The 23,185-nt window shown below is 45.0% G+C and overlaps 1 protein-coding gene across 4 annotated transcripts in view; it reads left to right on the top strand.

Moving 5' to 3' along the window:
* The window catches only part of LOC102688582 (dynein axonemal heavy chain 3-like), a 238,715-nt gene that overhangs the window by 126,124 nt on the left and 89,406 nt on the right, over positions 1–23,185 (top strand). For 3 of the 4 annotated variants that reach the window (XM_069192669.1, XM_069192670.1, XM_069192671.1), the window contains 6 exons: positions 4,283–4,487; positions 7,468–7,671; positions 11,487–11,617; positions 15,531–15,726; positions 17,709–17,903; positions 21,591–21,779. In XM_069192669.1, coding sequence (XP_069048770.1) covers positions 4,283–4,487; positions 7,468–7,671; positions 11,487–11,617; positions 15,531–15,726; positions 17,709–17,903; positions 21,591–21,779 — 1,120 coding nt within the window. Of the gene's footprint in view, positions 1–4,282; positions 4,488–7,467; positions 7,672–11,486; positions 11,618–15,530; positions 15,727–17,708; positions 17,904–21,590; positions 21,780–23,185 lie in introns of those variants that run through there. The other variant, XM_069192672.1, reaches the window with a different exon arrangement.

Genomic DNA, 23,185 nt, shown 5'->3' with positions numbered 1-23,185 from the left:
ACTGGTACATTTCTAGACAAGCACAGCGAATAAAACCTATTGTCAAAGAGACTATGGAAGTCTATTGTAAAAGACAAGGTACCCTTGTTATAATTGTGGAATTGCACTGCACAATTTCTGGACCTGTAGTTTTTCTAATGCCACACTCGTAGCCCTCCTGGTGCCCCTTCGATCTCTGCACTGGGCCTGTCAAACCCTTGATCTCGGCCATCAATAGACCCCATTCCAGCATCCCTCACCCTCCCCTCTCCCACCTACCTCAGCCTCCTTCCTCCCACCACCAGTCTGACCTCTCTTTCCGAGCTGATGCTGTAATTTATCTGGCTTCATTCTGTGGCCAAAAAGGGCAATTTCTTCTCCGGCAATAAGAATGACCTTTCAGCCTTGATAATTAAGTTGGGAAAGGGGAGAGATGTGATTGAGGAGAGGAGGGGGAGGTGAGGTGGCGATGAGGAATGCACTGTCTTCTTTTTATTTAGAAGGGATTAGTCTTTGCCGAAACAGACTGACATCTCTTTGCTTTTACAGATTTCCCCAATACAGGCAGTCCGCATACTCAGAGTGGCAGCATTTAGAACCAACCTCATTTTTCTCAATTAAAACTTTTTATTCTTGACAGTGTCATGCGCATGATGTTGCGGTAACCGCACTCCCAAAGAAAAGGGATCCTGTTCCCCCTCCTTCCTCTCAGTGTTTCCTCTGCAGACAGGAAAGAACTGCAGAATTGCGCAAAGTCATTTAGCTCCTCTTGAGCTGTCATATTATACTGTAAGATTCCTGGCATCTTCTCCTTTGATATGAGACTGTACGCAGAGAAGAGAAGTGGTGATGGTCCGCACCCTCTCCAGGCGCAACACTCTCTCTTTCTCCATTGTTTTCTTTCTTTGCTTGCCCACACTCCCTCTCTCTAAGCAGTCGTAATGGACATTAGAAATTGCAGAGACGATAAACAGTTCCATTAGAAAACCTATGGAAATTTAAAAGGGACCTCCTCGTCTTCTACACAATGATCTGTGGATCAAAATTACATTTTCATCGGAAAATGTTATCTCAGAGCACACTACTGTTATGATAGCGGTACTAAGAATCTTCAAAACAGCAATCTTTTTTAAATGCCTGTCTGCTCTGTTTCACTTAATTAAGGTCATGTTTTTTTTATGTTTTGTGTTTCATGATTTTCCTCCTCAAACATTTTACCCTCTTAGTCTGAGTGCCTATACTGTCCATCAGGTGCTTCTAGTGCTGGCTGCAGATGCATATTATTACGAGCTGAGCTGCTTCTTGCTGGCGTGTTTTTTAGTAGTTTTCACATTACACACATCCTTAACGCAATCCTCTCGGGGTGGAAACAGATTGCCCCGCTCAACGGCGGCTATCATCTTTCACGAACGAAGAAAAAAAAAAAAACAGATTCTCGACCTCAATCTCGGAAGAGTCTTTGTGCAGGATGAATAAAACCGGCCTGTGTTTTTCTGTGTCGTTCTGGGAGTCTCTTCGCCGGCGCCTCGACTCCGACTGTCAGGCAAAACTGGAGCAATTTCACAGTGTGCTGACCTTGAGCGCACAGAGGGGGCAAGGTAATCGCGTAGCCCCACACTGCCAAATGAGCCAGAGCCCAAAAATAGCAGCCAAAGCAATTAAGTGCAAATATGAGTAATCCGCACCTGTATAATTGACTGATAATTCCAGCCTGATATTCTCCAGGCTGCGCGATGGTGCACTCACTGTATTGCTCCATCCCTTCCTCCATTTTAATTGCTGTTTTTTTTTTTTTTTCGCGCCACCACTTCCTGCCAGAGCTGCACCCAGTCCACGGGCAGTGGAGGGGAGAGGCAGTCGTCACAGCGTCTCGTTTTTAGGGCGAGAAAAAAAAAACCCTGTACTTGAACATCTCACATGCAGACTGATGAATGGGGCCGACAGTCTGTTTAGTCATGTTTCCAGCTGACTGACTGCCTTCAGAAAGTGAAGTAAACTGTCCTGAGCTCAGTCTAGGTCATAGACTTTCCAGCTGCTGGATAATTTCTATCCCATCATGCACTTGCTTGCGAAAGTCTACCTAAGTATGTTCTAAGTCATTATTGTACCGGCTATCTGAAAGTCAGTGTGGATGAGTAGTGCCGTAATACAATAAGTGTCCACTGTGACCACGGTCAGGTGTGATAATAAAGTGAAAATGTAATAAGATTGCAGGAGGCCAAAGTGAAACGGTATTGTCACGGTAAATGTGTAGCAAAGCCATGCAGATTGAGTGTGATGTTAAACTCTCATAAGTTAACATTAGCAAGGAGTTAGAGGAGGAAACAGGCTCACTGTGTTAATGGAAAGGCAAAAGAAAAACTTGTGAAAGTGCAAAACTACCCAGAATGTTAAATTATCCATCTCTGCCTGAAAATATCGCATCTGTTCCTCACCTTCTGTCATTATAATGGATGGGTTTCATCTTTCTTTTAAAGAATAATTAATTCTTGTCTGTTTAGTCACACATATGGTGGGGTTCCTCTCTCCCTGAGGGATGAGAAAATATACAGCAGAGCTGTAGAGAGCATTATTCATCATTCCTGCAGGGGGGGAGGGGGTCATGATTAGACATTAAAACGAACTTTAAATGCAAGCCCTAGGGTGACTCTTCTACATCATTTTGAGATAGAGCTCTGTAATAGGAATTTGAACAGGTTGTAAAAAAAATGTGAGGCTAAGCTTTCATATAAATTTCAGGATTCAATTGATCTCAGATTTAGCATTCCTGGTTTCTGATTATAACAGATCCATCATAAAATAACCTCCTCCCAAGGCATTTCTGTCAGCCTTCTGCGTGGTCATCTGCATCAAGCCCTGCTGCTTCAAGCCAGTGCTGAGCTGAAGTACGGAAGATGTGTTTGTGCTGTGTGGAGTTAAGGCTGCTCTTCTCAGCTTTAACATTGGTATTCCTGGTCCGCTTGGGCAGGATTTTCTTGTTCGTTAGACTCTGGTACTTTAGGGTTGATCCTGTTTTCCTGCGTTATGGAAAGGCTGAATCCTTGGGAACGTCACCAGACTGGCTGGTCTATTACACACCTCCAGAGAGTTCAGGGAGTTGCGTGGGGCAGTAATGACATTGCGGTGATTCACACGGCTCACCAGTGGCTTTCTTTGTTATATTCTTCTTCTGTTCTCAATTTGTCTTAACACAATGTATTAACATTACAGCTTTCTTTAGTGATCCTTCTTGTAGATTCTGAAAAAACTGCAGCATCCGGTAAACACCCCAAAACAAAAGGATATCTGTCACAGGCTGCTCACAAGGTTCCTCCTCTCTATAGCCGGTATGCCAAAGGGCCGACTGACATAAACTTCTTAGAACAGATTTAAAATAAAAGGCACAGGGATGACCCTAATTCAAGAAGTCTAAATTAAGACGGTGTATCCCACAGACTAAGCAATTACTGAGCCAGCAAACTATAAATGACCAATATAGTGTAAACAGATTGTCAATGGAGAACCTACAGCTCTGTATCCCTGGTCTTCTGGTATATACTAACTGCCCTACCTGGGTTTGGAGTCTCTTATTGCCGAAACCCTTCCTCGTTTTTACAATTAATTCTTAAATGAAAAGTTACAAAATAGCCCACCAAGAAGACCAATTACTTCATTACTAAGATGGATGAAAATGAAGCTTTTATAGTCAATCGATGGTTCTGTTTTAGCAGTGGAAGTTGATGTTTTCTTCTTGAAAGCTAGATACTAAAACACAGACACTAATGAAGAGCTTACATGTGTGATCCTTTTCTGGGATCATGCAGTAAATCATGGGAGGAAAGATAAAAGATACTCGGAAATCGACCTGAACATGTGTTGCCATTGCTGATGATGACCTTCATGAGCTCTGGACATCACGTACGAGATTCTGGAGCTGGGGTTCTGGCAGCATTGATTGTAACTAAGTTTTGGTGTTTAACTTAAATGCATTACCTTTTCAATGAAAAAATGGGAATTAATGCTCTTACAAAGCTATCTGATGCAATTTCCATCATCAATTTTTGGATTGTTCCTAAAATCTTTTTATTTGCTATTTAAATGCATGGAAACTTTTTTGTATTTTCTGTCCTTTCAGCTATTTTGAACCATGCACAAAAGGGTTCAGAAACAAAACTTTTTACGGTTTCAAGTACATTTAGCAAGTAAGGCTTTAATGGAGAAACGCAATTAAGAAAAGTGGCTACAGCTTTAAGAAGTACAGAGAGACTGCTTAAGACAAATAAAAAGCTGCACATTCACTTTCTGCCTGTGTGTCTGTACATAGGTACCAGGATGTATACGGGCCCTACCTGACCCTGCTGTCTGCACAGATGGAGAGGCAGCTGCAGGCTTTCGTAGCACAGGGCCCCAGCCTGCGCAGCTGCACCATGCAGATGCAGCAGCTGCAGACCATGCGTGCAGAGATCGCTGCCTTGCCTGTTCACCTGCCCATGGAGCTGCTGCTGCTCGACTGCACCCACGTCAACCAGGTGAGTCCCCGACAGACCCAGCGTGTGCGCTTTCTGCCTCTCTGCCTTTCACAGAGCATGTGCATGGCCCCACACATACATAAGACACATCTGACTGTACAATCTGTTATAGTCCCTGGTCAAGCCTGGAGAGATCGGCTTGGTTAAAACTAAGGCGAGGGAGGGGTGAGAAGAGGTATGGGGGTGTACAGCTTGTATGCTTGTATGTACAGCTTTAACACTATCCTTGTTTTCATTACTAAAGAGCTAAGAGGGGCAGATTCAATAGAAAGCAACCCCCGTGAGTGTGGACACTTTATTAATTTACACCAGGGAATCTGCACCTATTTCTGGTTTACAATTCTTGAAGCTGGATCTTCTGCCTTTGGCGTAGATCTTAATGCTCATTATAAGCCCATGCACAGAGCTCTGCTTGCCGTGCTCTGAGTTCTTCTGATATCTTCTGGTATCTGAGATGGGCCGAGCAAAGGTGCCAGATAAAATGAAAGTCCAATTACTGATTTATTGATTGATGAGATAAATGACCAAACAATAGTCACACGGTCATGCTTTGCCTTTTGAGGTTTATTTTTCCTTTGAGAGATCTGCAGATTGCTTGTTTCTCCTGCTTTCCTCAGTGTGTAACAGTGCATCTGTTTTACCAGCACATATTCGAACACCCCTGCAAACACCCACTGCTGTTTTTATCACAAGCCTGAAGATCGCTAAGCTTCGCCTCAGTCTGCCAGACTCGTGATGGAGCAATATAATAACAACAGCAACAACAACAACAACAACAACAAAATAATATATAATATCTCATATAATATAATAATGTAATTTTATTAAGCTGTAAATAGTGCTTTAAAACAGATTCACACAGCCAAACCCAAGCCTTTAATCTTTCACATTTCTGACTGGGTTTTGCTTTCTGGGACATAATGAGTAAAAATGGTTCACCCTCTCTAGGTTTAATTGTAACAGTGACATCAAGATCCATCAGAAGAGTGAATGTTCCCACAATGGCAAAAAGTGTGTGGCTCAGCATGCTGCAAGTATAAGAAAGGTTTTAAATGAGAGGTGGTCATTTGACCTCTCTTGGTCCCACAGTCGAGTGTTTACAAATGTACTGTACCTCCTGTTCATGGATATGAACACCCTTCTATTTGGATTCACTGGTGTCTCCTAGTTTGTGTTTCACTGCAGATACTGATGAAGTCCACTGGGTTGACTTTGTCAGTATCTGGGGGGATTTTAATTCTCCTCCTGGTCGTCTCTCTTCAAAACTAGAAATGTCTAGTCAAGGTTTGTGCTTGTCTGCATTGAGTGTCATCTGCCAGGTCGCAGCCCCTTTCCGAATTCTATCGCAACCTTTGGGAATTTTCATTGCGGCTTGTAGAGCATTTGCTTCTTCTCCAGTGCTTTTAAATAGATTTGATAGTGTTAAATGAAATGAGTAATTTAACTCTTGATTACCAGCTGTGCTTTAGTCTCGTCTTGCTCTGTCGTCACTCGACCTTTAGGAGCTTTCAGAAGATGCTCACCCAGGAACGATGTGGCGTAATAAAAGCCGATCGTATCGCCACAAACTACCGATCCACATTATCGGTTTATGAGGCCAGTTAAGTACATACTGCCGAGTCCTTTTGTTAAATCCTTATGGCCATTTGTCATGTCAGTTTGATTTCGTAGCCTTTAGTAAAAATACCGCTTAAAATGCCACTGTCCATCCTCTGAGAGCTGATTGGGAGGTGCGCGGAGTGTGTGTTCCGAGAGATAAGCACTTCCTCCTGAGCTGAACATGGCAGACGGATGTGATTTGCTTCCTTACTGTGCTTAATAGCCCTACTCTTCAACTTGTGGGCTGCCTACATTCATCCAGAAGGGACAGTGAAAGATGGCTGACCTTTATTCCGGGACTTTGGAAGGATTTTCCGCTCCAGGCCACACATCAAAGTTCCGGGTGATAAAAACAAAACCTTCGAGAAAAAAAATCAAAAAACCCTTGGCTTTGGAGGCAGTTCATTTATTAATCACGAAGGGCTCTATAGATCACAAGAAGAGCTTTGGACAAGTCTGAGGCTTCTCTCCCTCTCCTCTGTCGTCCTTCCTTCTTCTTCCCTCCCTCTCCATCTCTCGCCCTCCCTTTTCTTACCTCTACTTGTCTTTCATTTTGTGTCTTTTCTTTCCCTTTCTCTCCTCCTGCCTACCGAATCAATCCTGTCGACTACCCGAGAAGGCAGAGACCACCAGCACAGCTCTGCTGAAGTCTCACACGGACACAGACACTCATCTCCCCAGGCCTTTCTTTGTGTCGGTCCGCTGCCAAAGGGACATGTGTTCTTCTCTTGACCCTGTTGGAGTTACTGCTATGAGCAGAAAATGACTTTGAGGCTCTTTGGCTGATTGTGACTTGACTTATCTGAAGGCTGAGAGCTTCTTCTCCTTGTATTGCTCACTTTGTGCGAGATACAGGGAACTTCAGCTGTTTCACTCACACAACCCAGGAGACAGAGCCATTTGGGTAGGATCCCAACTCAGAACTGTGTAGAGATTGTTCATGATCTGTTATGATTAGTGTATTAGTGTATCGCCTGTAGTGTGTGTGTGTGGAGGGGCAGTGATGGGGCCAGGGACCAGGGTCCAGGGTTCCCTAAAGGTTTCACTCATTGGATTCATCTGCTTTCCCCTCCCCTGTGTCCCAACGTTCATATCTTGCCACATCAGTAATTGCAATATAATTCTGTTAAACCCTCTCAGACAAAGCTTTGGGAAAGGTTCCATAACAAATGTTTGATTGATTGATTGATTGATTGATTGATTGATTGATTGACTGACTGCTTGATTTTATTTTGGTGTCCGTTCGCTATACTCTGCCATAACCCGTATTTTGCCTTTTGCCATGGTGCCTACCATTAAAAAATGTCGTATAAAATAACCCTTTTAGGCAAAGCGGTAAATCTCACTCACCCTCTTTCTATTCTGCTCCTCTCCCTCTCAGTGCCTGCTGGAACGTACTCACGTGCTGTCTAGACTGATTGTGAGCAGTGTGATGTCATCTTCAGAGAAGTTCTGCCGCGCAGTGTGCCAGCGGTATGAAAACATCGTTGCCAGGGTGACAGAAGTCGCCACGACAACAGCGTCCCTTGTTGAACTGCAGAGCTATGTGGAGGGGCTGTGGAGCGGAGAACTGCTGGAGTTACAGGTAAGACGCTCTGTCCCACCTGTCTGGTTATTTAGGTGCTGCCCAGGGGTTCAGGTCACTGCTCAGGGGCAGCTGGATGACTTGATAATACCACCATCAAACCCATCCCGACAGCTCGAATCCCTGCCTGGAGGACTGTAATCCATACAGTTATACTTTAGGACAGAAAGCATGAGTGAAAATAAATTATGTCCTTGCTTGAGCAAAAAAGTCCATTATGAAAGAGTTACCGGCAAAGCCTGTAACCTTTAAAATTTGCCATTCTGGTGACAAATGATCCAACTCATTCCCCCTTTTCTTTACATAACCTGTGTCTTCTTTTGCAAAATATCACATTCTGGAGTGAACTGTGAAATATTGATCTAGGATAAGTGCATGTTTTAATAACGGAACTTTTGTGAGGCGGCAGTCTGTCTCCGAGCATAGCTTGCTCTCGCAGGGACCATCCACGGGAAATTCAGCTACAGTACCTCCCGAAACAGACCTCTGAGATGTACAGCAACCTTCACCACTCTCGCAGAGCCAGTCCATACCACAGAGAAGGCCCTTTAATGGTTTTCCATCCATAAGATAAAAATAAAGCAGCCTTCTTCTCCACCCATGGATCTATATTTTAACTGCTTCTTCCAACTCAGGGTTGGGGGGGGGGGGGCAGAGCCTATCCCATCAAGCAACGGGTGCAAGGCAGGATACACCCTGGACGGGACACTAATTCATCACAGGGCACACACAAACTCGTACTTAAAGCTAATTTTCCCAAAAAACTACCACTAAGTATGTTATGTCCCATTATGTTTTTGGACTGTGGGGGGAAACTGGAGCTTCTGGAGGAAACTCCAGACTCCACACAGAGAGCACCCCTTGACTTGAACCCAGGACCCCAGAAGTGTGAGGCAGAAATGCCAACCACTGTGTCACAGTGTTGCCCACCTTGTCCTCATGGTCAGTTTATGTTCATGAATCAGTTTGTTCCATTTATTTTGTCATCTACGTTCTTAAATCGAAACTTGCACATGAACTCTGATGCTGTGTAGGTACTTATCTTTGTCCTTCTATCAGTATATTTTGCCTGGAGTGCCAGCTTTGCATGCACTTCCTTTCTCAGGGAATAAATATCTCTTTTAGGAATTCTTTTCCACTTCTATCACATGCCGATTGGTCTGAGATCTGATTGCAGCAGGGAAAGATTCTGAGCCGTGCTATTCTGCTATGGGCTGCCTTGCGGTTTTTAATGAACTCTCTGAGCCGACGCAGGTCTGACTCTCATCTGTTCTGTGCAGCATCCTGAATCCTCCGGTCTGTTTTCGCAGCGTGCAGATGGCTGGGTGACTAGATGGCAGCGCAGGTCAACCCTCAATGCAATTTGAAAGAGAAAGGAAAAATTAAAAATTGATCAAGGTTTTTTTTTTTGTTCCCGAGCTGCATATCAATGAGGGAGAGATGTGTGGAGGATTGCAGCAATGTTCTGTGAATGTCAATGAAGCCCAGCACCTGCTGTCAAGCTCAGCGGGGCTCTGGGCACAGGCAGGGGTCCTGGAGATGACTGCTAGTCTGCCTGTGTGCTGGGTCAGAGTCTGGGTACAGCCACAGCCCTTCTGACCCACAAATTAAATTGCCTGTGACTGTAGCCCTGTTCCGTGAAAGGTGGATTCATTTCACTTTCTGCCGGGAATGTTACCTCTCAAATGAATTCCAGTGTCGATGCCATCTTATAGTATTAATAAGTTTGATAATGACAGAACCCATTTCTGTTTATATTTAACCAGATATATGAAAATGTGTCTATGAGGCTCAGACTGGGCTTTTGCATTGTGGACACGTTTGATGCAAGTGGCACCTGCTACTACTAGTAATATGCAGGTGCTTTTGCTGAACAGTTGTTGATAGGAAAGCTAAAAGATTTTTTGCATTGCATTGAAGTGCTTTTTTGTAACATGTTTTTCAATAAATGTTATGCCCACCCACTTTGGAATCAACAGCTGGGTTTTTACATCTCAGTCCTCAGCAAGGACTCTTGTACTGCACACATCCACATAGTTGGGCCTTTTATTATTTTTTCTTGTTGCACCTTGCAGCACAGGAGAGTTGGCGCTAGTTGGAGGAGCAGAGCATCTCTCTGCTCACCCGCTGAGCTTCAGTGGGCTGCCAGGTGTGAGTTGCAGGGCTGCTGGCTATATTAGCTGATCGCTTATGGACTTTTATTGCTGATGCCATTGTGCCAGGAAAACATCTCTCTAGACTGTGTGAAATTTCTCATTAACATCAAACTGTCTTCTGTGCGGGGCAGCATAGCGTGGTGGGTAAGCCTTTGGATTCATAACTGACAGGTTGTGGGTTTGAGTCCGCACTGCAGACTGTTGTAGACTACTCCCATTGTAAGTTGAGTGAGGTACTTTTCCTCTTGTTGCTCCAGTCCACCAATGCTGCAGGATGAGCTCTGGGGCAATGTGCTGCTGTGGCTCTGGTATGGATAATATCGTATGATTTAGCCCAAAAAAGTCAACAACTCATCCTTCACGCTCACATTTCTGATCGAGTCGCCCTCCAAGCTGCACGCCTTTTTACTTTTGCTTCACGGTGGTCGTGATGTGACTTATTGTCAGTGCTATTAAAGTAGAAGGAATTAATTGGGTGCTTTTACACTATCAATCCCTATCCCTTGAAGTTATTACGGTTTAATATCCTAGAGAGAAAAAAAAGTTAAAACGACTTGTCATTTGCTTGTGAGAGCAGTAGACTGCAATTTAATTTACTGGGAAAGTGTCCAATTATGTTTCTTAATGCCTTAAGTTCACAACGATAGGGTAACTAAATTAAAAGATCCCTTCCCGTGCTGGAGGGCACATTGAGCGTGACGACAGGTCTGCTCAGGCCCCGGGCAGCTGAGATTGTGCCAGCAAAGCTCGTTGAAATCCCCGAAGATGACATGAGTGAGCCGGAGAGGCAGCGACGAGCAGCCGCGGTACAGATTGATGACCGATGGCTGTGTCTCCGTCGTGTCAGGATGAGAATTTAATAGCAGAACGATAGATATTCCGCGCAGGGCTGGCTGTGTCAGTCCGGGGTCAGTGTGGCGCGGGAGCATTCATCTCCTGCCTCTCAGCTCGCCCGCTCCTTGGGGAGCCCGCTTAAATACCATTCCCCGCGCGCTGATTATGTTAACGAACGGCCTCGTTAGCGCAGGGCCATAAATATCCACCGTGCCCTTCACTGCTTTCCTGACAGCAGCCCACGCTGGGATAAATAAATCCGAGCGGACAGGGAGAGAAAAAAAATCAGCCGGGTAAATCATTCAGAGCCTCACGCCCTGTGCTCACACTCCACACTCGTTCAGATGACATGGCGCCCAGTGGACATGTTGGCACATTACTGATTAGAGGTTCGGCACAGAAATTATCGGGGTGGTACGGAACAGGGAGAACGGTTTTGAAATCCGGTACAGCTCGTTTTGAAACGAATGATTGAACCGTAATGAGCAGGGACAGGAATTTCAATTGCATCCAGAGACCCTTTTATGATTGCCAAATACAGGAAATATCCTAGAGGGTGTCCAGAGATTGTGCCTCCTGGTTTGCACCCCTGCAGTGAAGTCTCAGCTAGCCCTGGTGGCCAGGACAGGCCAGTGGCAGCTGTAATGTACATAAATATGGACATTTTCTGCAGACCTGATAACAAGGAATTTCTCTTTTTAGTACAGGAGAAGGTGAGCTGGAGTCCCAGCAGGCAATGTGAGCCACTTAGTAAAAGTGTGAAGCTTCGCGACAGATTAGCGGAGCTGGGAAGCAAGTGACAGTGTGCTTGTGTGTATTATGCAGGAGAAGCTGGACCAGGCTGCAGCCAGGCTGCTGTTCCTCCTTGAATGGGGCTGCCTGTCCCGTGAGGAGCTCATTCTGTACAGCAACACCTTCTCCTGGCCACACAGGGTAGCCCCCATCCTTCACAACAGGTTTGTCTCCCTGTGTCCATTTCCCTGCATGTATGCCCTTCTACTGTATGTCCCCATGGTATATATCTTTGACTGGCAAATGCACATCTCCCAGTGTACCTCCGGGTATTGACTTCAGCAACATGGCAGGGTAGCTTGTTCCATACTAGAAGTTCCCCCTGTCTTGACTTGAAAGCCAGGGTATCAGCTTCAACAGTGTGGAAGGGTAGCTTTTTTCAGGCAGCCACAACCCTTAATAATAATAATAATAATAATAATAATAATTGCTTACACTTATATAGCGCTTTTCTGGACACTCCACTCAAAGCACTTTACAGATAATGGGGTCTCCCCTCCACCCCCACCAGTGTGCAGCCCCACCTGGATGATGCGACGGCAGTCATAGTGCGCCAGAACGCTCACCACACATCAGCTATTAGTGGGGAGGAGAGCAGAGAGTAATGAAGCCAATTCACAGATGGGGATTATTAGGAGGCCATGATTTGTAAGGGCCAATGGGAAATTTGGCCAGGACGCCGGGGTTACACCCCTACTCTTTTCGAGAGATGCCCTGGGATTTTTAATGACCACAGAGAGTCAGGACCTCGGTTTTACGTCTCATCCGGAGGACGGCACCTGTTTACAGTATAGTGTCCCCGTCACTATACTGGGGCATTAGGACCCACATGGACCGCAGGGTGAGCGCCCCCTGCTGGCCCCACTAACACCTCTTCCAGCAGCAACCTTAGTTTTTCCCAGATGGTCTCCCCTCCAGGTACTGACCAGGCTCACACCTGCTGAGTTTCAGTGGGCTGCCAGTTGTGAGTTGCAGGGTGATATGGCTGCTGAGTACTTTGAATACTTCAACAAGCCTCATACTTCCACAGCCCTTCGTTCGCCAAGTCCACCTCATCTTTTAAACCTGAGTCTCTCCCAGTCTACCTCTCCTTTAAACCTGTCTCTCCCAGTCCGCCTCACTTTTTAAACCTGTCTGTCTCTCCCAGCCCACCTCACTTTTTAAACCTGTCTCTCTCTCCTAGTCCATCTCTCCTTTAAACCTGTCTGTCTCTCCCAGCCCACCTCACTTTTTAAACCTCTCTGTCTCTCCCAGTCCGCCTCTCCTTTAAACCTCTCTGTCTCTCCCAGTCCGCCTTTCCTTTAAACCTGTCTCTCCTAGTCCAACTCACTTTTATAACCTGTCTGGTCTGCTCCGAGAGGGCGAGAAGCCAGTCCTGGCCCCTGCTACACTTTCTCCCTGCCTCCGCTGGCGAGAGGCGGACGGCTGAGAGTTTAAGGAAGCGGAACGCTGCATTGTTGTTTTAACGGGAACCACTCCTCGGCTTTGTCTCGTTTAATTGAGCCTTTGTGCACAAGCGGAAGCCGGCGGGATTGTGCGAGGGGATCAAGCCAGGCCATTAATGCAGTGCCTGAATGACAAGTGTGCACTTCTGTAGAGGGATTAGCAATAACCGGGCAAGGCAGGGGCTGAGCTGGGGGCGGACAATAAACTGCAGCCTTGGTTTCCCCAGGAACAGTATTATTGCCGGCTTCTCTTTCTAGATTTGATTTTGTTTTATTTCATTTGATGAGCAGAAATGTTAATGGCGGCTGTGCCTGTGCAGAGGGCGAGGAGATAACCCAGGCGTGGAGAGACCTCTTGACAGGTTCTCTTTGTCTTGCATGGGAAGCAGTGGATGTAGTAAATCCCCCCCTAGCTATTACAGGCACGCTGGCTATTTTTCTTTTCTTACCCAGGGATTAAGAGGCGATTTGGCCTTTGTTGCTGCGATTAACCCTGCAGGAATTAACAGACTGCGCTAAGACGGTTCCTGCCAATTTGAATGGCGGTTAGAGAAGGATCAGTCTCTCCGGGGCTCTGTTCTCAGTCCAAGTCAATTAACCCTCCCACCCCCTTCCCAAAAAATGCATGGTCGGAGACTTGGCACGACTTTCAAGAAAAATTCAGTTCTAGTTAGAAACGAGCTAGCTGACAGCAAAATGGCCGCGGTATTATCAGTTGTTTTTATTGGGCTTCTATCCTGAGAAATCCTACATTTGTAACCCAGTTTACACCGCCCTGGTTTACTAGAGGTGAAGTACCTCACTCAAGGATGCAACAGCAGTTTTCCCGCTCAGACCTTCCAGTTGAAACAAGAGTCTAGAGCCCTTACCGCTACTCCACAATGCTGCCTCAGGTATTAGCAGGTATTGTGAGGCAGGTGGGTCCCTGGAGAAGGCCGAACTGATTGCAAGGCCACTGTGAAAACCGCAGGATAAATAGGTTGAACAATGCCAGTGTGTTAATTGATGCACCTGTTTGTCTTTCTAACTTCAGTGGCAATTTGCATTGTCTTGAGTCTGAGGCGGTGCTTCTGTAATGAACAATAAATGAAGTACAGAAGGAGCACCAGGTTTGGAGGCTGGAATAGTTTGATTCCACATATGTTATTTTTGTAAACCGGTAGCTAGCGCTCGCAGTTAGATAAGAAGGAAACCTTCCTCCATTGATTGCTGCCCTTGTCTTTTGCTCTTTTTTCTCTCAGACACACTCAACCTCTCTCCTCCTTTCAGAATCACTGTCTCTCTCCGTCCCCTTTTTCTCTGTCAGTCTCTTTCGCTCTCTATCCTGTCGTTCTGCGATACCCTCTCTCACTCGCTCTCCTGATCCTTCTCTCCTTCTCCCAAATTCACACTCCATTTCAAAGAGCTTTATTGGCATGACCAAGGAATTACAGTGTGGCCAAAGCAGTAACAATCACCCTGAGTGCTTGGTATAATTGAGGCACCAGAGTGCATTATTATCTGGCATGAGCACACCACTGGTAAAGGAATAATAAATCAGAGGCCAACTGAGATGTTTATTAAAAATAACACAAACTACACAACTCACAATGAAACATTCAAAATATCCAATTTACAGACAAGACGTCTCAGAGGCCTATGTCTGACCACCCAGAAAAACTCAGACTGCTAGCTTAGTATTCAGAAATCTCATATAACACCTCAAAAAAAGTTAAATCCACATCCTAAATAAAACAGAATACAACCCAGCGATGAATCTCATCTTCCTATGAAAATTCCAGTTGCTCCAAAACTAATGTGAATCTGTCACCCTATTCTAAAAATGCGTCAATATCCAGGAGAGAACGTCTTTAGCCCAGAGATTCCTTATAGAGGAAATTAGAGTTTCCAAAAATAACAGAGTGGCAAGCTCTTTTAAATAAGGCTCAAATACATACTGCCTCTAGAATCTGGTCTTTAAGATTGATTAGAACAAAGTCCTTGCACCTGTCGTGCTTTTTCTCCATATTCTCTGCCTGTTTGTCCTTTTGCTCTTCCTTCTCTCCTTTTCTCTGTGTTTAGTCTCTTATGCTGTCTTTCTGGATGTTGAACTAACTAGAGCAATTCTCCAGAAGGTCCCCTTTGTCCTTTGCCTCTCAGACCACCTCGTCTTCTATCCATTGTTTCTAGATCTGATAATGTTGTTGTTGTTGTTGTTGTTTTTGTTTTTGTTTGAGAGGTTCACTCTATTTCTCAGGATGTAGTAGGAGATCAGCCACATACTAAGCTTACAGCTCTGTTGAGTCCCTGGTTGAAATGATAACCTGTGATTCTAGCAGGTTTGGAATTCTTAGGTTTTAGGTCACTATTTTAAGGGATGAATACTTGTCAAATTCTAATCTCTGTCTCCACTCTTTCCTGCAGTGGGTGCGCAGTCCGTTCTGTCTGGGTAGCCAGGTCAGACTGTGTCACCCAGGTTTCTATGCCCAGGCATATTGTTTGGCTTGTTCTGTGATTTGGTTGACTCTGATTGGTGGTATGGATGTAGTGCTGCCTTGAGTCTGGTTGGTGTGGCTCCAAACCGGGGGCTTCAATACCAGCTGGCTGAGGGGGTTCTCTCTCTCTCTTTCTCTCTCTCTCTCTCTCTCTCCAGTGAAGTGCAGTTGCAACGTCAGCGGGACCAGGCTGTGCAGAGACTGCGGGCAAGGCAGGGGGCGCTGGCAGGCCGTCTGTCGGAGACTGCCGCTCTTATCAAGGGGTTCCAGCGGAAAGAGAGGATGGCTGAGGCTCAACGCTACGTGGAACAATTACAAGACATCAGCTGGACAATTCAGGGCTTCATTCAGGAGGTCAGGGCACGTCAACCCAGCATTGCACCTGTGATGTCACACAGCAGAAATGGCTTTTAATAGGATTCTGAATCCTATTAAAATCAAATAAACCCTTGTTTATATCAACTCATTAGTAATGGCAATATTCAGCCTCACCATTTGGGTCTCCCTAGAAGAGGCTGATGCACAAGGGAAGTCAGAACTAGATGGACACACCAGCTTTTGCAGGGCTAAACAGCAGGTCTAACCCATTAGGAAGGCGAGTCAGCTTCTCAGATTCCAAGAATCCCTGGTTACAAAAGGATAGGCAATTGGAAGTCCATTCCACCCATCCCAAATCTCCTTTCAACCAGCCCTTACTTTCTTTAAGTGATCTTCAGCTGCATGGTCTGAATAATATACAAAGAGCAGTTCAGGGTCTTGCAGTTCAATGGAGAAGCCCTTGGATTAGAATATATGGAAGTGAGAAAGTTTCCCAGTCAAGGTCTTTTTAAATGGCGCGTGATCAACCGCGCCACAAGCACAGGTTTGGTTTCACTCTGCTTGGGGGTTTGTCAGGTCCATTGCCATTCCACGTCATGGCACATTAAAAGTCCCACTGTCTCACAAAACCTTTGTTTAAAAGCACTTAAAACCACTGAGAAGAACATAACAAAGTAAAAATATGCAGATAAGCCATCTGGCCCATCATGCTTGTGTGGTTACCAATACCTAGAGGTCCATGGTTTGGGGGTTAATGGGACATAACTGCTTCCCAGTTAAGAACACTAAAACTAATTACTGAAACTAAACCATATTTAAAAAAAATCTCAAACAATATTACAAATGCCCATTTGATCCCATAAACTCATTTGATCCCAGTTTGTAGTTTTATGAGATTCCCATACTGTAAATGTTTCCATGAGTTAAGATTTCACTTAAGCTTGCCTTCCTTCCGTGTCTCCCTGTGTTACTTAACTACGGGATGTACTGTAATGTATAAGATTCATTCCCTTTGTGAGTAAGATTGTCTGCCTGTTCGCCAACCTTTGCCCCTGGTCAGCTCTCTGACAGCATCTGTGCAAGAGAGGAGCAGAGCCTAGATCTTAAAGACAATTTTCACAGCAGGGTATGACTCAGGCATGGATCTGTCCGGGCTGGCAGCAATCTCACCAGTCCTTACAGAAAGGGAAAGAGACTGTTCCAGGCCGGTCCAGCACTGGCATCAGGAAACAGCACACTGACACTGACGTATCTGTGCATAGATCCGAGACCAAGATGAGAGCAGAGCATTGAATACATCCATTTTCTTTCCATGTTAATAAGAGTTAAAAGACATTTGTTCGCAGACGTTTTTCCCAGTCTGGTAACCCCATCCCAAGGTTAAGCAAGGATAAACCTCTAGGAGCTGGCTTTTAAAAAAAACGGAATACGGAGAGCCTCCCCACCCTTTGAAAAATACAAAGTGTGCGATGCCTGAAAAGAAAGGTGACTCCATTCCAGGCTGCTTTGTTATCTCTTCCATCAAGTATAGAATATCTAGAACTGCTCCAGCTTATTAGGGAAGGTTGTGTTATCATTCAGCAGTCAATGCATCATTTATTTCATCAGCAGGGTTCGCATATGTTCTAGGAAAATATTTTCGCCTAGAATAGTCGTGGAAAATGGAGCAACGTTATAAAGTCCTATTAGATATAATCATATCTAAAATATTGCCAGAACACTATATTACGAGAAGGATCAAAGCATGAGAGTATTTTACTGTTTAACACAGGAATTATACCTGGTACAACGTAAATTAACGACAATCTTAATTCCTTAAAGCGTGCGGTTTTTTTTAAAGAACTGAGGATCAGTCTGATGCGAGCAATGATGACCTGATGACCTGAGGTCACGCAGTTTAATGGAATTACTTTTGGATATTTTGTGATGAAACCCATATCATTCAAGGTCTTGTGAATTTGGTACAGAGTTTTGTAGCCTCCAGCAGACTGTGTGTGTCCCCTCTCTCTCTCTCTCAGAAGGAGGGGATTAACCAGGAGGAGGCGCTGCTGGAGACGGGCTCTCTCAGCCCCTACCCTGAGATCGCCGAGCTGCAGCGGGCCAAGGAGCCCTACGAGCGCCTCTGGGGGGCAGCACTGAGCTTCACCACACAGTACCAGCGCTGGCTGTCCACTCCCCTGGCCCTCCTCAACGCGCAGGAGGTGCAGGAGCAGGTGAGGCACCAGGAGAGCGAAGTTTCCGACTTCGGCCTTCTCCAGAGTTAAAAAGATGGTTTTACTTGCTCCTTGTCTGGGTCACAGGGAGACTGCAGGAGGGAGACAGCTCTGCACTTTACAGCTCAAGGGTTTTAAGCGGGTCTGCCTGAAAATTCACCACTGCTCTTTGGAATATATTGCACACAGTTTTCTTTCACAGTCGGACGGTAATGCAGTAAATGGTGAAAATGTAAAACGCCAGACAACTTGCTGTCATCAGAATATGGGATGTTTAAACATTTCATTTGGTTTGCTGATCTCTAGTGGCAAAAGCTGGGTAATAATGTGATCTACTGTGCCCTCCCTGTTTTCTTTTATTAACTCGTCACACTGTAATCATGACTTGCGATACTGTACATGATTCAGACGTGGGGTTTTGTTCCCGTGAGAGAAGTCTTTTACTTCTCTTGCCTTTTTCCATCAAGATGAGAACGGTTTGCATGAATGCAGTGGGAAATGCATTTGATTGCCTAAATAGACTCTGGAAACAGTCTGGGAATACTGACAGGATTTATTTTGCAGATTTTTTTTTATAACACCGTGACTCCTCTAAAGGAGACCAGAGAAGAAACCAGAGAATAATAAAGAAATGTTTGAAGTAAAACGGATGTAAGAACATGAGAAGAGTGACAAACGAGAGGAAGCCATTCAGCCCATCTTGCCTGTTTGGTAGACCGTCGTTAACTGATCCAAGAATCTCATGTACAGTAGGTGTTTCTTGAAAGAACCCAGGGTAATAGCTTCTCAAACATGGCTGGGTAGCTTGTTCCACACTCCCACAACCCACTGGGTAAAGAAATGCCTCCTATTCTCAGCTTTCAATGCACTTCCATATAGTTTACTTTGACATACCCTGGTTCATGTTTCATAGTTCCTTCTGAATGAGTCCGCTGGATGAGCTTTGTCAGACCCTTTGAGAATCTTGAATGCTTGCGTCAGGTTCAAGACGGAAATGGTACAGCTCCTCCAGCCTGCAAGTGTAGAACATAAAACAATAAGTGTAGAGCATGAATGAGACCGGAATGATTCCAGTAGGGCAATATCATTTATGTAACGTGTTGACCAGAACTAATACACAGTATTATAAATGAGATCCTTTCTACGATGGAGGATGAAAATATCAACATCAACACCCGAGCCTTTCTTAAAAATTTTACTTTAAGCTTAAACTCAACTCATTTCCGATTTTGTAGTTATGGTTATTTTTTCTGCATGTAACTCTCAGTCTGCGTTGTATCTGCCAGGTGTTAGCAAGGTCCCAAATTCTATATAGAAATGTTAGGATGAATTGGGAATTATCTGCGAACTTGACTCGTTTTCTCACTAGAATCTACAGTTAGGGAGCGGAAAGGTCCTCATACAGATCCCTGTATTGTGTGTGCCATTGCAAAGAGAAACTGTGCTCGTCCTGTCTTTGGCCAAAGCCTAGACATGTTCATTCACTTCATTCTGGTAGTATGCAAAGCCCTGCTGTGTGTACAGTAAATGAGCACAGAGACAGTGTGCGGGCAAAACAACCAAGGTACTACGCAGTAGCTTAGCTTTGCCTGTAATGCAGGGCCTGATGCAGACGCTCAGGCAGGAGACTGGTATTCAAACTACAGCTGCAGGGGTGCTGTAGAAAACCTGGAGGTGTCCCTGCTTGCTGAGCAGCAGAGTGTTGTGTTACATTCCCTACGCAGCTGAGCACGTTGTTTTCTGTCTCCTGCGACACCCGGAGAGCTGCCACAGCTCCGTGGCTCATTTTTCCTTCTCCTCCGAGACTGGGGGGGCTTACAGCCTGTCCCGGATAATTTGTGGAGCTCAGTTACTATTGTTTGTATTAATGAGCTGCGTTGTGGAAAAAGGAGCACGGAAGCACCGGCACATCAGCAGAATGAAGTCTCCAGGCGCGAGGGCAGCCTCTTCCCAGCACGCTGCGGGGACACAGTGGAGGATCAGGATACAGAAAGGGCAGCCCAGAGGCAATAAATTAAGACGGAGCTCCCGGTTTATTATTTGTTTGAATATGAAAATTGCTAATGAATGGGGAATTTAACCGAAGAGGCTGTGTGTCCTTGTGTGACATTGAGCACAGCGTAGGGAGCGTGCATGTTCATCAGGCTGAGTCTGTAAACGTTGCACCAGGCGATCGCAGGGTCTGAGTCCGACGCGGGCCAGCTTACTTGCTGCCAAGTCTCAGCTGGGCTTGGAATGAGGTGCGAAAAACAGAGCCCTGCAACTTGGTTAGTTTTGATGATGTGTGATATACAGTACATTCCTCGAAATTAGCTACGCCTATACAGTATGTTCTGCAACAAGCTGCAGTGACAGAGTATCCCGATATACATCGAAATAATGGAATAATATTGAAAGACGTCCACATTTTTAAATGACACGTCACATGTCACCTACAGCACCAAAGTATTCCACCCCTTTTTAATGATGTCCCAAAACTGTATAGACATTTCTGGACAGATTCCATTCAACTAACTGTTTGACTTCTCATGTCATTTTATGCGCCTGAACTAGTCTAGCTTAGCCCCGGCAAAGGAGGTGAATGCTTTTCAAATAGCCGTATTTAAATTTGGGATTTCCACTCCGCAGTTTTTGTTGGCATTTCTCTTCTTTCACCCTCAAAAGTGTTCAGTTTGAGCCTTCGCGTTTTGATTCAAACTATTCCTTTTGAAAAATGTGTGCGTCATTTATAGATCAACACAATGGGTGAGCAGTGGAAGGGCGTGAGTATTTTGCGAGCCACTCTATAGGTCTCTTTGCTGCTCTGTTCTGCTGCATTTACTGGAGAGCACTGTGAGCAAAACAGGAAAATAATCATCGGATTGCCGTAGCAACAACCTCCTCCACCCCACCTCAGTGAAGGGTGCGGTGTTGATTAACACATTACAGACCCGACTCAGCAGAGGGATCAATACCATCTTATATTAGTCCCTATATTAGTTTATTATGAGAAGCAGAACGAGCCTGCAGACTGAGCTGTGGAGAAGGCCAGTGGCTTTGTAGGAGTGGTGCGTGTGCTTTGTCTGCTTCCTTTAGCTCCCACTTATCCTGCTGCTACTGTGCCATTGTCCTTGAGACTCAAACCTCTGACCCTCTGTTCCTGAGCGTCTGGAGTCCTTCCTTAGTTGTTCCCAGACATTCTAGAATCTCCGTGGTAAAGCTTTGGAATTTTAAGTGTATAATTGAGGCCTTTGTCAGTGGGTCTCAGTACCAGTAGGAATTTAGCTTGAATTGAAGGAATTTTAATTTGAGGACGTGTACTTTAGTCATGTGCTGTGCCCTCACTGTCCTCTGCTACAGCTTTAAGCAATCCTAGCAAGTCTGTTCCATTCCACAGCAAATCTGCATCTTCCAATGAATGGATAATTATAGAAGCAGCTGTATCGGTGAAGCAATCTAAAGCTGATTAATTAAATCAGGTGCCGATGGAATTGGAGGCCTGCAAAGAGATGGAATGAAAAGCATCAAGCTCTGCCTCCACTTTAGTGTTATAAACTGACTGTAAAGCACCAGAAAGGCACTATATGGAGCCTAAATTTCGCCCCTTGATTGATGCAGTGAGTGATTGAGTGGCTGCCCGAAGGACTGGTTTATTGGCCATGTAGCTCTGTAGGAGTGTCTCATGTCCCATATGTCTCCTGGTCTCAGGTGCAGGAGCTGTGGCGGACCAGCTACCGGCTGACGAAGGAGCTGCACCCCCCAGAGCTCCACGGCCCCCTGAAAGCTGCCACCTCCATCAAGACCAGGCTGGACAAGTTCCGGACGCACCTGCCCCTCATCAGTGCCCTCTGTGCCCCGGGCATCAAGCAGCGCCACTGGGACCTCATGAGCGAGAAGGTAAGGGCAGGGCAGGGAGAGAGCGGAGGGTAATGTACAGGTGCCCTCTTCGAGAAGGCATCTTGGCACGTGTTTTTATTTTACTTCTATGGTTGTATAGTGCATTTACTGCAATAGGCTGTTAACGTAGCATGATGCACAAAATTCAAGCATTCATGTCTTGTGAGACACTTCTGTGGAATATGAAGGCATTATGATGGTAAGCTCAGTACTTGAGGGGTACCGGTGTCAACAGCAAGCAGAAGTATCTGGACCTCATGGTAGGGACTGAAGACCAAGGAGACTGTTTAATCAAGATGAACATCTTCATCTGATTTGTTTTCTTTCTGCATGAGATGGAAGTGCTTGCTTGCAGCTCTGTTGGGGAACGCTGTAACTCCTGGAATAGACATCTTGGCAGCTTTAAGACGAAACTAAACTGGCTTCAGAAAACCCTGAGGTCGTACGTTGGCTCATTTTGACTCCTCACTGATGGCGAAAACAAAATCATATGGAGATTATTTATCTGAAAAACCCAATGCAATCGTACACCATTTTGCTGTACATTAGGAAAGTGCTGAAATAATGTTGGCGTTCCACAATGCAGTTATTCCAAAATATCAGGTTAAAATCATTTTAGGAGAGGAATTCCTTATCTGACACTCTGTGACATAAAACTTCTCATGCGTGCTTGAGGTGAAAAGGAAAGTACGAGTCTATTTGCATCCGCAATCTAATGTTCATTTAAGGAAACCTTCTTCCTTATTAACATGTTTGGCAAGCTGTAGCTGTAGAGGGATCTGCTCATCTGACACTCGGTGACCAGGGTCTGATATAGATGTAGATTTATATGAAAAAGGGTGTAGATGTAAAAGGAAGTCCTAAAAAAAATACAATCATATGCCATTTTGAAAAACAACGGCTGAAAATGAGAAAAATGACTGAATTAGGAAGTACAATAGTACTGTCACTTCAAAATAGCAAGTTAAAAAAAAAATAGAAAAGGAATTACTTACTGTATATCACTATCTGGGACAAAAATCTGTTCATACCTGCTTGAGGTGAATAGGAGAGAATCTAATCTGTTTATCCCAGTCTCTGGCTTGTTCACAATCTAACGTTCATTTCAGGAAATCTGTGTGTCTCTTCTTCCTTATTAACATCCTAATTATTATTTCTTCTTCCATGTTAAAATGTTTGACAAGATGTAGCAGCTGTCTTAAACTACTGCTGTGGTGACGGTAGTGCTGGAGAACATGAAAGTCGGATTTTCAAATCATGACACTGGCGTTAACGAACAGGTCGTTAATTAGCATTGATCTTGACGTTTCACTTTCAGTATGGTTTTACTTATACTTGACGTGAAGAAATCACATCTCCAAAAGTAATCGTGCTCATGCAGTTGGCGGTCAACGATATTTGACATG

The sequence above is a fragment of the Lepisosteus oculatus genome, chromosome 7 (assembly GCF_040954835.1).
Source record: "Lepisosteus oculatus isolate fLepOcu1 chromosome 7, fLepOcu1.hap2, whole genome shotgun sequence".
Classification (NCBI taxonomy): domain Eukaryota; kingdom Metazoa; phylum Chordata; class Actinopteri; order Semionotiformes; family Lepisosteidae; genus Lepisosteus; species Lepisosteus oculatus.
The sequence above is the reverse complement of the archived record's forward strand: the minus strand, read 5'-3'. Positions and strand labels throughout refer to the sequence as shown.